Source organism: Rhododendron vialii, chromosome 8a (genome assembly GCF_030253575.1).
Source record: "Rhododendron vialii isolate Sample 1 chromosome 8a, ASM3025357v1".
In the NCBI taxonomy this organism is placed as follows: Eukaryota; Viridiplantae; Streptophyta; class Magnoliopsida; order Ericales; family Ericaceae; genus Rhododendron; species Rhododendron vialii.
Window position 1 is genome coordinate 24,794,119 of NC_080564.1, and position 12,228 is coordinate 24,806,346.

The following is a 12,228-nucleotide window of genomic DNA, read 5'->3' on the forward strand; positions in this document are numbered from 1 at the left end:
AGTGAAGCAATCATGCTAGGGTATTGCACAATAGAGTAAAGACCCACGAAGGATGGTTTGTATTCTTTGGTAAATCAAGCCAGTCTTTTGTAACTGAAGACAAAAACATGTGTAAAAACAGAGATCTTGTAATTTTATTGTACCGGAGCTGAAATGAGTTATTTATAGTTGATGTTTTAAATGATTGAAAATTCTTCGGTTCTCATAGATTCAGACTTTGATTGAACTTCTATTCTTGATTTTAGGTATTCACAAGGGCAGGTTGAACCTTTTAAGTCTCTGGATATTCTAGTCGGTCGTGTTGTGACAAGGTTCTGTTGAGTTCATAGTGCAGTTCAAACTAGAGTATTTCCGTTGCATTACCTGTGTATACTTGCTTGTGTTACGTAGACAAATCCAGTTGTGATTCTCATGAATCTTGTATTCCATAAGGGTTTTCAAGGGACTGAGGATCGGATAGCTTCAAGTGTTCAGGAAATATATTTACATGATTTATTGGGTACTTTGATTCAGCAAATATATTGATTTATTGAACATAAGGGTCATACTGTTATATCTAGCTCAGCTGTGGTAAGAGAATTTGCATCGTCCAAACAAATATTGAGGACTTCTCTGGGGGCACGGGGAAACCGTAGAACAGTCTCTTTCTTGCAAACTTGAGAGGAACTATTTTATCGTTGTTGCTCCATCAATCTTAGTATTGCTTCATCAATGTAACGAGGTCTTTTGTAATGTCAGTAACTGTGGAAGTCTTTACATGTGCCTTTTCGTTGAAGATGAAGACTTTATTATGGGGAAGCCGCTGGAGATATTGGTATGAATAGGCATACAATAAGGTGTTCTATCTGTCCCCCCCTCGCTAAAACACCAAAAATGCTTCCTCTCTGCACCAAGCGGAGTTTAAATTATGTTTACATCAAGTGAATCATATGTCGGCCAAGAAAATCACCGAGTTTTCGTCTTGTTGGTCTAGTTATTTTCCTGTTTGGTAGTGAAATGAGCTGATGATGATTTGCAATCATGATTATTTTTGTAAATGATTAGCTTGATTGAACAGACACATGAACAAAATCATTAAAAACAAAATACGATCTATTTTTATATTCACCGCCGTTTGGTGTTATATCCACCGTCCATTGTTATAAAACAAGCAACGATCATTTATATACCTATCAATGTCCCATCAAGTTAGTTTTTGACCGAAATCTTCTTTTAGGTGAGACTTACAAAATGACCGGAGTGGCTCATCACTGTGAGCCTGAGGGATGCGGTAGATGAGCGGGTACTGAGGGAGCTTGACCCAAACAAAAAACTCTATATATTCGAAAAAAGCATTTGTTACTTATATATTCATTGAATTATATACAAATAGCCAAATGGGATAAAACCAGTTTGATATTTTTGCATGAAGGAATGACACTCCATGCTCTCTCTCTGTTTTGACTATATCATGAGATTCAAATTCTTGAAAAGCTTCCCTTTTGTCCAAAATAAGTTGGCCAAGTTATTTTCAACCACTAAGCAATCCAAGTTCCTCTTCCAAACCAACCATAGACCACCAAGACCCAACCAAGTCCTAAAAAGGCACCTCAAGTCCAATTCCACCACCAAAGCTCTTTTGCTCTTTAGAGACTTATTGAGAAAAGGCATTTCTTCAATTGATAGCTTCTCCCTCTTGTTTGTCATCAAAGCTTGCATCCAAAAGTCCTTACCCAAGGAAGGGAAACAGATGCATGCCCTTGTCATTATCTTGGGCTTTGAAACCAACATTTTCCTCCAAACCTCATTCATTGACTTGTACTCTGCTTTGGGGAATATTGGTGATGCCCACCATGTGTTTGAAGAAATACCCACCAAGAATGTCGTCTGTTGGACCGCTTTGATTTCTGGATATGTTGACAACCAGAAGCCCAACAAAGCCCTTCAAGTGTTCAGGCAAATGCAGATGGGTAATGTTGAGCCTGATCAAGTTACGCTAACCGTTGCCCTCTCTGCGTGTGTTGATCTTGGGGCTTTGGAAATGGGAGAATGGATTCACACTTACGTTAGTCAGAGAAAAGAACTCAGTAAAGACTTGAGCCTAGACAATGCTTTGATAAACATGTATGCAAAATGTGGGGACATCGAAACTGCCAGGCGTTTGTTCGATTGCACAAAGAAAAAGGATGTCACAACTTGGACATCAATGATTGTGGGTCATGCGTTGCACGGTCAAGCTGAGGAAGCGCTGCGACTCTTTGCAGCCATGAAAGAAGAAAACAAACGAGCGGGGGCGAAAAAGAGGAGTTTTGATTCTTGGAGTGGTTCATTAATTGTCCCAAACGATGTCACTTTCATTGGAGTTCTAATGGCTTGTAGTCATGCAGGGATGGTGGAAGATGGAAAAAAGCATTTCCAAAGCATGATTGAAGATTACGGTGTGAAGCCGAGGCTTTCTCACTTTGGTTGTATGGTAGATCTTCTATGCAGAGGTGGGTTATTACAAGAAGCTTATGACCTTATTATGGATATGCCAGTCCAGCCGAACGCGGTGTTGTGGCGGACTTTATTAGGTGCTTGTGGCACTAGGGGCAACATTGACCTGGCTGCAGAAGCTCGTGTGCGAGTACTTGAATTGGAGGGTAGTCGTGAATGTCATTATGTCCAATATTTATGCTGCTAAAGGTATGTGGGATGAGAAGATAGGTGTTAGAGAGAAGATGAAGCAACGAAGGGCTCCTGGTTGCAGTTCAATTGAAGTTGGAAGTCTGATAAACGAGTTTGTCACTGCGGATGATGATCATCCTTTGAAAATAGAAATTTATGAGGTCCTTGAGTACTTGATTGAAATGATGAAAGCTCACGCATACTTGCCGTTGGGGATGGAAAGCTCATCGTAGAACCGAAACTATAGTAAATGTGCTTGAAGAAAATCAGACAAGATGTCTAAGTACCTTCTTTTTGACATGGTCCAAGTTGATGAGCATTATTTGTAATGGGTACGAATGCTTGGGAAATGACAGCATTCTTAAAGTAGTAAAAATGCAGTATTTCGTATTGGCAAGAAGCTGGCAAAGAATTTTGTACTGGCAAGAAGCCGGCAAATTATTTCGTACTGGCAAGTTTCAAGTACTGGCAAAGGAAAAAGGGTTGTATGCTTCAATGCAATAAACAGGCAAGGATATAAAAAACGATAGAATCACACTTCCTTGGGCGTTCTTGCGGAATAGAATTTCTCAATGTATTACCCAAGAAGTTAATCCTCGCATTCCATGTACAACATAAGTTCCGGCTTATTCAAACAAGAATTAGTTCAGTAACAGATACCTGATATCAAGATACTGCTGTTTTATAGCAATAAGCAATGAGAGTAGATAATTGAAGGAAAGAACAGAAAAGCAACATAAAAAAGGAAAAAAAGACCCGTCGAAGTCCAGTACACAATCCACATAAGAAAATGCTTTAATAGCTGGAAACTGATGGATAATATCATTACAGGGATGAGCACAGTTCAAACGTTGGATTCCTATGTACATATGCTACAGGGAATTGTATTGAACTAGCACTCAGAATTCATGTTTCTCATTAATGTCATCTCTTACAGCAGAGAAATTGATTCTGTATCCGACTACAACAAAATACCAGCAATTTGCTGCTTCGGCTGGTTGTGCATGTTAAATCTGCGAGCACAAACATAATCATGTTAGACCAGGCTAAAGAAATTAAAAGTAACAGCTTAAATTGTCCTTCATTCTACAAAAATGCTCAAACTTATCAATGACAAAAGGTGTAATGTTTTGACAAGGAGTTTGATTTCCACTTTCACTGGCTTTCTTTGTTTGAGGACAATTGTGACCGTGCGCACGTAGAACCATCAGGAAACCAACTGAATTGGGTTTATTGGGAGAAGAATTCTAGCAAAATGACAACTTTGTTTTCAGTAAAACATAAAAATGATTCTAATTTGGTTTTTCTAGAAGCAGTTGGACAGGAAGTCGATGCTCTAGAATCAATATATCAATGTCTCAGATTTTTATAGCTCTTATTCTTCTAAGCAGCAAATCACCTTTATGTTTTTATCATCAATTTGTTGGGTGGTTTCCAAGTCCTGGCAAGGATTTTCTGTTTTAATGCCAAATACCTGACCGCCTTTGCCAGGGAAAAGAGAAATAGTGGAATTCACAGAAACTGAACAACATACATGAGAAGTAAGGGCATGGAACCACACATTGACTTGAGTAAAATCTTTCCGACTTCAAACTTCATACTGCGACAGCAACGGGCTTTTTGCTGGTTTTAATTCCTTTTATGGCTGTTACACACAGATTCAACATGCAATGGTTCATATACAGTATGCAATAAAAGTACAATAAAATTTCTCGTTTCAAGGAGCTTATCATCGAAGCTGTCCATGCCTTTGGCATAATCTTTAGCTCCAAAGACTGCAGAACCAGCAACTAAAGCATTGGCTCCTGCCTCAATAACCTGCCAAAACCATAACAATGACTATGTCAAAAACAATTTCCTACTTGCACAAAAGGGGGTTGCTGGATACACATGTTTAACACTGTTTAGCAATGATTATAAGTTTTCAGTTAAATTTTTTTTTAACCATAGTAGTGCTTCAAATGGATAAAAGACCATTTAGTGAGCCTTGAAAAAGCACCATACAACTTCCAGTGTTCAATGTAGAAGAATAGAAAACAGGAAGGTCCAAATTGGTCTTGCAAATGTACTTTTGGGAAAGAATGACATTTGAGAAGTGTGGTGCAGATTCTGCCATACCATGTCTTTAACCCATAAAATGAGATAATCCTGAGACTAAACGCACCATCCAGACATTATTGGAGCATCTACAGTACAAGGACTGAAATGGACAAAGAGTAACCGCAAGATAGGTATTCTTGGGCAATAGACGAATCCTCCAAGTTAAGGGTCAGATCTCCACATAACAAAAAGGACCATGTGGTTTCTGAATGACAAACCTTATATGCATTTTTGGGACCAACTCCACCATCCACTTCAATCCATGGATTCACTCCCTGCAAAACAAAGACAGAATGTTATAGTTCCATTTCTTTAAATGAACTGCCCATACAAATGCGAATGCAATACCTTCTCTACACACAATCTTCTTAAGTCTGAGATTTTCTTAACTTGGCTCTCGATAAAGCTCTGGCCGCCAAATCCAGGATTCACCGACATGATCAAGACCAGATCAACCACTGTTAACAAGCAAAAGGAGATCATTCTTACAGTTACTTTCCATGCGAACTAATGAACCTAAATGATAACATGAAGGCGTTCATGTACTCAAATTTTCTCTGTAAAGGTTTTAACCTGAAAGTGTAGGGTGGCCTGGATACTATCAAACATAGTAGGCACCAAAGGTAAACAATTTTGCTACATTAGATTAGTAAGGTAGAGTATGACTGCTAATTTATATGAGAATAAAGGAATGCAATATCCACATAATAGAATGTTCCAGTTGAACACCAAGACCTTGTTTGTTTTGGGTCTCAAAACCCATGTGCACGGTCCCCAATAAATTTTCTCTCTCTCTCTCTCTCTCTTTCCACTCATTACTCCCAAAAACCTCCCTCAAAACCCAAACCGAACACATATTTTACTCCGCTTCTCTGATGCCTATCAGGTCCAGATCTCTTCATTAAACTAAACCGATTTGTCGTTATGCTTGTTCATCTACGCCCTTCGGGACCGGTGGTCCCCATTATCGCCTTTAATCTTATTAAGACAAGGCTATTTTTAGCATCTAGTCTATTAATCAAACCTCGATATGAACCCACACCTCTGAAGATGGAACAACAAACTATCAAGGAAAGAACAGTGATGACAGAAGATCAATCCCTGAAGTTGTCAGTGAATAGTTTACTACAAAAAGTACCTTGCCAAAGATGCAGATCTTACCATCAAGGATATATTCTATGGCAGTTAGCGGGGTACCAGGATTTAAGACAACTCCAGCTTTGGCTCCCAGACTTTTTATCTGAATTAGAAGAACATTTAGAGTGGTCAAATTAAATAATTGGTGAAACAAAATAGAGAGCAATCTCCATTTAGGACTAAACGCAAAGTGAATACATCAAAGCTGGAATAAATAGGTATACACGAGAAGTGAAATATGTGTCACAAGCATTACATGCACACAGCATTAAAAAAAAAACGGAAGAGGAGTTCAATTATATCAAGCTGGAAACAAAACTATAATCGAAGTCAATCTCGAGCGATAAGCATTACAGCTGAATAAAAGGAAGAAAAAATTCCTACCAGAAATGCCACTTCGCTTCCTCTACTATCCTAGTAAATGCAATGGACAAGAAGGTTTTGACAATTTAGATAACATCCCACTTTAAATTTCTCCAGACAGGGAAGGGCCAGTCATCACCTCTAGGACACTGATAAGGTATGACATGACTTTGATGTATATAGGATAAAGAGACAAAATAATCGTATTTCCAATGCAATTACAACTAACCAGGTTGCAAGATGAAAATCGCCAGTTATTCAAAAAAGAAAAAAGAAAAAGAAAAAACAGGAAGATGCCCAGCAATATTCCACTTACATTTGGGATAATTCTCTAACTGAATCCCAAACCAGTAACCACTCAGAACAATCAGTAGCCACTCAGAACATCAGATGGCCAATGCTTCACATCGACTTCCATGCAAACTGATGGGACAACAATAGAATAGCTAGAGATGTGTCCCACTAAAGGCAGTTCCACCAAAGCATGCTCTGACCATAGTTGGAGAAGGAATTGGGAGCCAATTCTCCACCCCACCCCCAACCACCATAGGACAAAAACCACATTGACTAAAAAGCTCGTCATTTGAGGTTACATGATCAACAGTACTATAGGCTGCCACTCAATCTCACTGCTGCTTTCACAGTGGAACCGTAAATACTTACTCCACTTACAGAGGAACAAGCATCGCATACAAGGATTTCTAGCAAAATTGAAGAAAAGAATGATTCAAACATTCGCTAGTATCATTACAACACATGTTAAGACAATTGATGGTACCATTTATTAGCTTTAGCAGTAGCTGATTGAACCAGTTATATTGACTCTGTCTCATAGTGATCATATATCAAAGATGAAGAGTTTCCCCACTGCCATTCCAAGGCTTGCAAAACCCAACTTACTTTTCACATCCATTATGCTAAAGGTGACATTGTACATGTTTCCAGGTGTTCCTCCGTCCTCACCAACAACCTTAAGCCAGTGCATGCTGTGGGTAAAACATGTAAACCAGGAGCAGAAATGCTTGAGCTGGCTGTGCATTGTTTTGATTTTTCAAGGCAAATTGATGATCTAAAATTTAACCTATTCTGAGGGGTAAATAAATTCACAGAAAAGGAATTCTCTTGCTTCCATGAGAAAACAATGCTTCTGTATTTGTTGAAATTAATTTAGAATTGCTAACTATGTTAGATACATCGTTTGTAGAGATTCATGTGTATGGTACATGAAGAGTCTATGTGTGTTCGATGTATGTTCAAGGTACGTGTATTTTGTATCTTGATGTGTGTGTGGAGTTTAAGGGTCAAGAGTCAATTGTTAGTTCAAGAGTTAATTAGTATGATTCATGTACTTAGTTTTCTATGGGTCATTCATGAATCTATTTATTGTCTAGGTTTGCGTACATGACTAGATACGTGATAGGTGAGTCCTATAAATTCTAGATGTGTTTGAGTCAATTTGTAATATCTCAGTTAACTTCAGAAAATACATAAAGAGTATATTGTTGAGTGTTTAGGCACGTTTGCTCTTTGGGAGCTCTGTACAACCCGAGGGTTGTACATCTCCGTTTATGTTCTTTGTTATCTCCTACACACACTTATATTCCAATGTATTCCGCTGTGCTTCCCAAACATAGCAAATCATCATATGCTCTCTCGTTTCTTGTTTTTCTACTTGGTATCAGAGCTCCTATGTTTTCTACTTGGTATCAGAGCTCTTTAGTTTTTTACTTTTTATATAGTTATATACCGAAACAGAAAAGTGACTAGTTCCACTTTAATTAGACAAAAGCGCCCCATCTTCAATTATTACTTTTATTCCAATTTACATATTTCCCAAGCATTACGACAATGATTTGATTATAAGCACTGAATATCTATTCTTACAAGAATAACTATCGATTTTTTCATGAGAGTTCTAACTTCTAGAAAGGAGTGTTTTAAAGTCCTACAGAATACATGCGAAAGGACTTTAAATTGTGATGTAAGAAATAAGGATAAGTTCAACAACGCCAAAGAGTATAAACTTGAAAGTTACGATTGAATATTATATAACCTACATCTCAAAGAAGCCTGATGGTAATATAGTAAACCATGAAGATGTGAGACCCTCATTTGCCTAATCATGACAACCCACCAAGTCTTCTGCAATCTAACCCTCTCTTGGCATGTACTGTATGATCTAGTATCCTATAATGATCTCCGACCTTCTGGTATATGCTTTGCATGAACAGAAGAGGAACCTCTCTCAGATTTTCAAAGCACAGATGCATAATTCCTCACACTCGTTTCCTTTCAGAACCTCATTAAACATTAATCACATTAATATTTAGTACAAGAAGATTACAGAATCATGAGTTCAGAAAAATCTTACTTCATTAACTGTACGATGCAAATGAATGGTGGAAGATTGCTCGCAATGGACACTGACTATGTCAGCTCCTGCCTTCACAAAATCAGGAACTCGCTGGTCAGGTTCAACAATCATCTGCATTATTACTCATTCGCTTTAGAAACTCTAGTCAGAACAAATGTAGGCCAAAAAACAAATTAACTAGGAGATGAAACTGAAGAATAACATGACATTGAACAATACCAAATGTACATCCAATGGAAGGTCTGTTACAGGGCGTAATGCATCAACCACAAGAGGTCCAATAGTTATATTTGGTACAAAACGACCATCCATAACATCAACATGAATCCAGTCACAACCGGCCAACTCCACTGCTTTTACCTAGATAAATGGAAGTTAAGCTACATCTCAAAGAATTACTGCCAGATGAAAAACAGATATTGAAATTAAAAGATGGTCTTAAGCATCACTGACCAAAGCAAACGACCAGAGTATTTGGAAAAATGGTGTCACAATGGGAAAGTAACTTTCGAGGATTGTAGGATACTAGAACTTTAGCAATTTCTAAATGCCAGCAGTAAAAGTAACACACACACACACAACAACAACAGAAAAAGCTTACGGAATACAATACCACAAAACCAGCAAGTTATGTTAAAAATGAAAATGATGCTCCTGGCCCTATACCCTGAGTTAGCACTTATAGCAGCATAGATCAGATATGTGAAATAGAACCTGCTCTCCCAACTTTGCAAAATTAGCAGAGAGGATAGATGGAGAAACAATTATGTCGCTTTTTGAGAACTTATCCACCCGAGAGCTTGCCGTGACTATAGTTCTGAACTTTTTCCTGGATTTAAAAAAGAAAGTGAAGCAAACCATGTCAGAAATGTAGTGCAAGATCAGGCACAAATAACCGGAACCATGAGGTAAAGAAATTAGAGACACTTCAATGTCTGTGAGGTTACATGCCAAGGTAAAAAAATAGTCCTACTGTCTTACAAACATAAAAGTCTAAGCAAGGGTCCGATAGAACAATGAGCTTATCCATGCCAATGTATGAGAGCAAAAATAAACCCACCCACCTGTCCACTCTCTCTCTCTCTCTCTCTCTCTCTCTCACACACACATTCACTCCACTGTGATCCTGGAAACTCCTCCTGGACATGGACTACTATCACAAGGAGCAAGAAAAAACCCACGACAATGAGGTGGACCTACACAAATGGGAGAACTATTCAAATGTAAACGGTTTCTGTAAGTGAAGAACTTCCTTCAAGTGATATACTCTAGAATGTGTCATTCAAAGCCACTGTAATACCTAAAAACACCCCAGTTTCCTCAGGGAGAAAGAAAGAATACGGCAAGTCAAGAAAAGAAGAAAGTTCATAAAGTAACCAGTTATGTACGTGATGGTAGTTATTGTTATTCCGGCCAGCAGGCAAAGATCATGCACTAAGCCAGTGAAGTGGGCCAACTGCTCTTTAGTCTCATCCAACCACTTTTTCTCGCTCGTGGAGTTTGTCTCTACATTGAAAATATGAGTTTCCCCCAGAAGCCAGTATCAAGTATGTTGTGGGACACAATATGAGTATGAACTTTTATTGCATGCACCCCACGAATTATGGGATTGCTTCTTATCAGTTTTATGTAACACTGCAATATATGGGTAAAGCCAAGTCATCACACTCTTTGCAACCGGTTACAGGCACGACTGACTAAGTTAAATAGGTACTTTGGTGACTATGGATCGATGCATGTAATTTTCTGGGCTTTAGGGAACCACTATAAATTACTCAACAACATATTGAAGCTGGGAACAATGTTCAGTGGATAATATAGAATTGTTGTTCCACATATCTTTCTCACCAAAATAGTGCATATATCATGATCGATTTGAAACGACTACTTTCTACTACCAGTGATTTGCATACTTCACATCAAGCATTGTAGCTTAACGAGGCTCCCCTTGAAATACATGTCTTCCACCTCTAGTTAATCTTCCTATCTAGTTTCACAGCCACCTATGATGAAACATCTTATATCTCTTGTTTTAATGGTTCACTCTACCATCATCTTTGTTTACCTCCTTGGGGTAATAATTGAGCGTCGTTCAATATTTCGATCTATGGTTAATATAACATAAAATTACCCAGCGAAAGAACACCTCATATACATTTGTTGTAATCGAACACAATCACTTTATTCAAAATCCACGTCTATTCCAACGGAGCCCAATTTATATCTTCTTTTCGGTATATTTGGTTCTCCTCAAAATAAGAATTTGGAGATGACATGGAGTAGAATTATCAGGCCTGTGGCAATTTCTGTCTACCTCTCGCAGTAAATCGTGAGCCAGCCATTATATGAATTCAAATTCAGGATATTAACTAATAGTATTTGATGAGCAAAACTCAAAAGAGAAAAGGGACAAGAGGGGGAAAACCCATTAATCCATTTATACACAAAAACGTCGGACTTATTAATTCTTTCAAGAACATAGCTTTCTATTTCAAATTTCATCAATTTAAGAACAATCCCATTAAAGCAGAGTAACTTCACAGGATTATTACCTAATCAGGAGAGCAATTCAAGCAGTTCAAGGGGAAGTCAAAGTAAATAGCAGACCTTTGAAAGACCAAAAAATCGCACCTTGTAAAGGTGAAAGAATTGGAATGAGAAAGGGATTGCTTTTGAAGCCGAAATCCCCCACCGAACCCCCTGACCTGCGACTGGACAAGAGTTGACGAACCCAAAGAAGCTGTTGCCATTCTCCCTCTCTTTTAGGATTATGGGTGAAGCCTTAACGGTAAGATAGAGAGAGCGTTCGGTGGATTTTCTTCTTTTTTTTTTTTTTTGATCAGTCGGTGGATTTTCTTCGACGCTCTACCGCTAACCAATCTTTCAGCTCCCAGGAAAATGACGCGAAAAATCCTGGAGAAATATCCAATATAAAACTTCAGGGTTGACACGTGTCAGATGGTGGGAAGGTTTCCTTATCTCAAATGGTTGGCCTCTCTACATAGTTTCCTTCCGGCCGCTATTCGCATTCCACTATTTACTCTGCACAACCTAATTCCTTCATACAACCCGTCAACCACACATCCTTACATGTGCGTAGGTGCCGCATATTTAATTATGAAATAAGATCTCCACATATGTAAGAGATGCGTGGTTGGTTGACGTGTTCCTAGACTTATTGCTTTTACAAACACAACTTACTTCACAAAACCCAATAAATTTTCCAAAACTTTTCAACATACCCCTCTTCTTAAATCCTCTCCACCACCAACACGACCTCCATAACTACCACCACCACGACATCCTCCTCCACCACGACGTTCTCCACCACAACCACCAGTAGTACTGTAGTTGTGCTAATTCAGATCGATAAAACTGTTGGCCCAGATGTACTGTAGTTGTGGAGGGTTTGATCTTCCTCTGCCATGACCTCCACCACGATTTGTTTGGAAGACTTTATGTTGTGCTGGTCCACAACTGAATCGGATATTCAGTTTCGAAAACTGCTACCCAAATCGACACTTAACTTTCGAAATAATCAAAAGAATTCGGAAGTTGAGTTTCGAATCTTGTTTGAAACTTAAGTCCTAAAAACCGCTACTAAAATC

At 38.5% G+C, this 12,228-nt stretch overlaps 1 protein-coding gene and 1 pseudogene across 2 annotated transcripts; one reads left to right on the forward strand and one right to left on the reverse strand.

Annotated features, from left to right (window-relative positions):
• Window positions 1-860: 860 nt before the first annotated feature.
• LOC131336508 (putative pentatricopeptide repeat-containing protein At1g74400) lies at window positions 861-3,462 on the forward strand (annotated as a pseudogene).
• On the reverse strand, window positions 3,430-11,522 carry LOC131336509 (ribulose-phosphate 3-epimerase, chloroplastic). Of its 2 annotated transcripts, none has more exons than XM_058372381.1 (9): window positions 11,252-11,522; window positions 9,335-9,449; window positions 8,840-8,980; window positions 8,618-8,731; window positions 5,908-5,986; window positions 5,095-5,204; window positions 4,965-5,021; window positions 4,203-4,464; window positions 3,430-3,659 (listed from the first exon to the last, which is right to left on the reverse strand). In XM_058372381.1, the coding sequence occupies exons 1-8, from the start codon at window positions 11,368-11,370 to the stop codon at window positions 4,276-4,278; spliced, it is 924 nt and encodes a 307-aa protein (XP_058228364.1). In that variant the 5' UTR covers window positions 11,371-11,522; the 3' UTR covers window positions 3,430-3,659; window positions 4,203-4,275. The 2 variants fall into 2 exon arrangements, with proteins under 2 accessions (XP_058228364.1, XP_058228363.1); XM_058372380.1 differs by having other exon boundaries at window positions 4,181-4,464.
• Window positions 11,523-12,228: the final 706 nt, after the last annotated feature.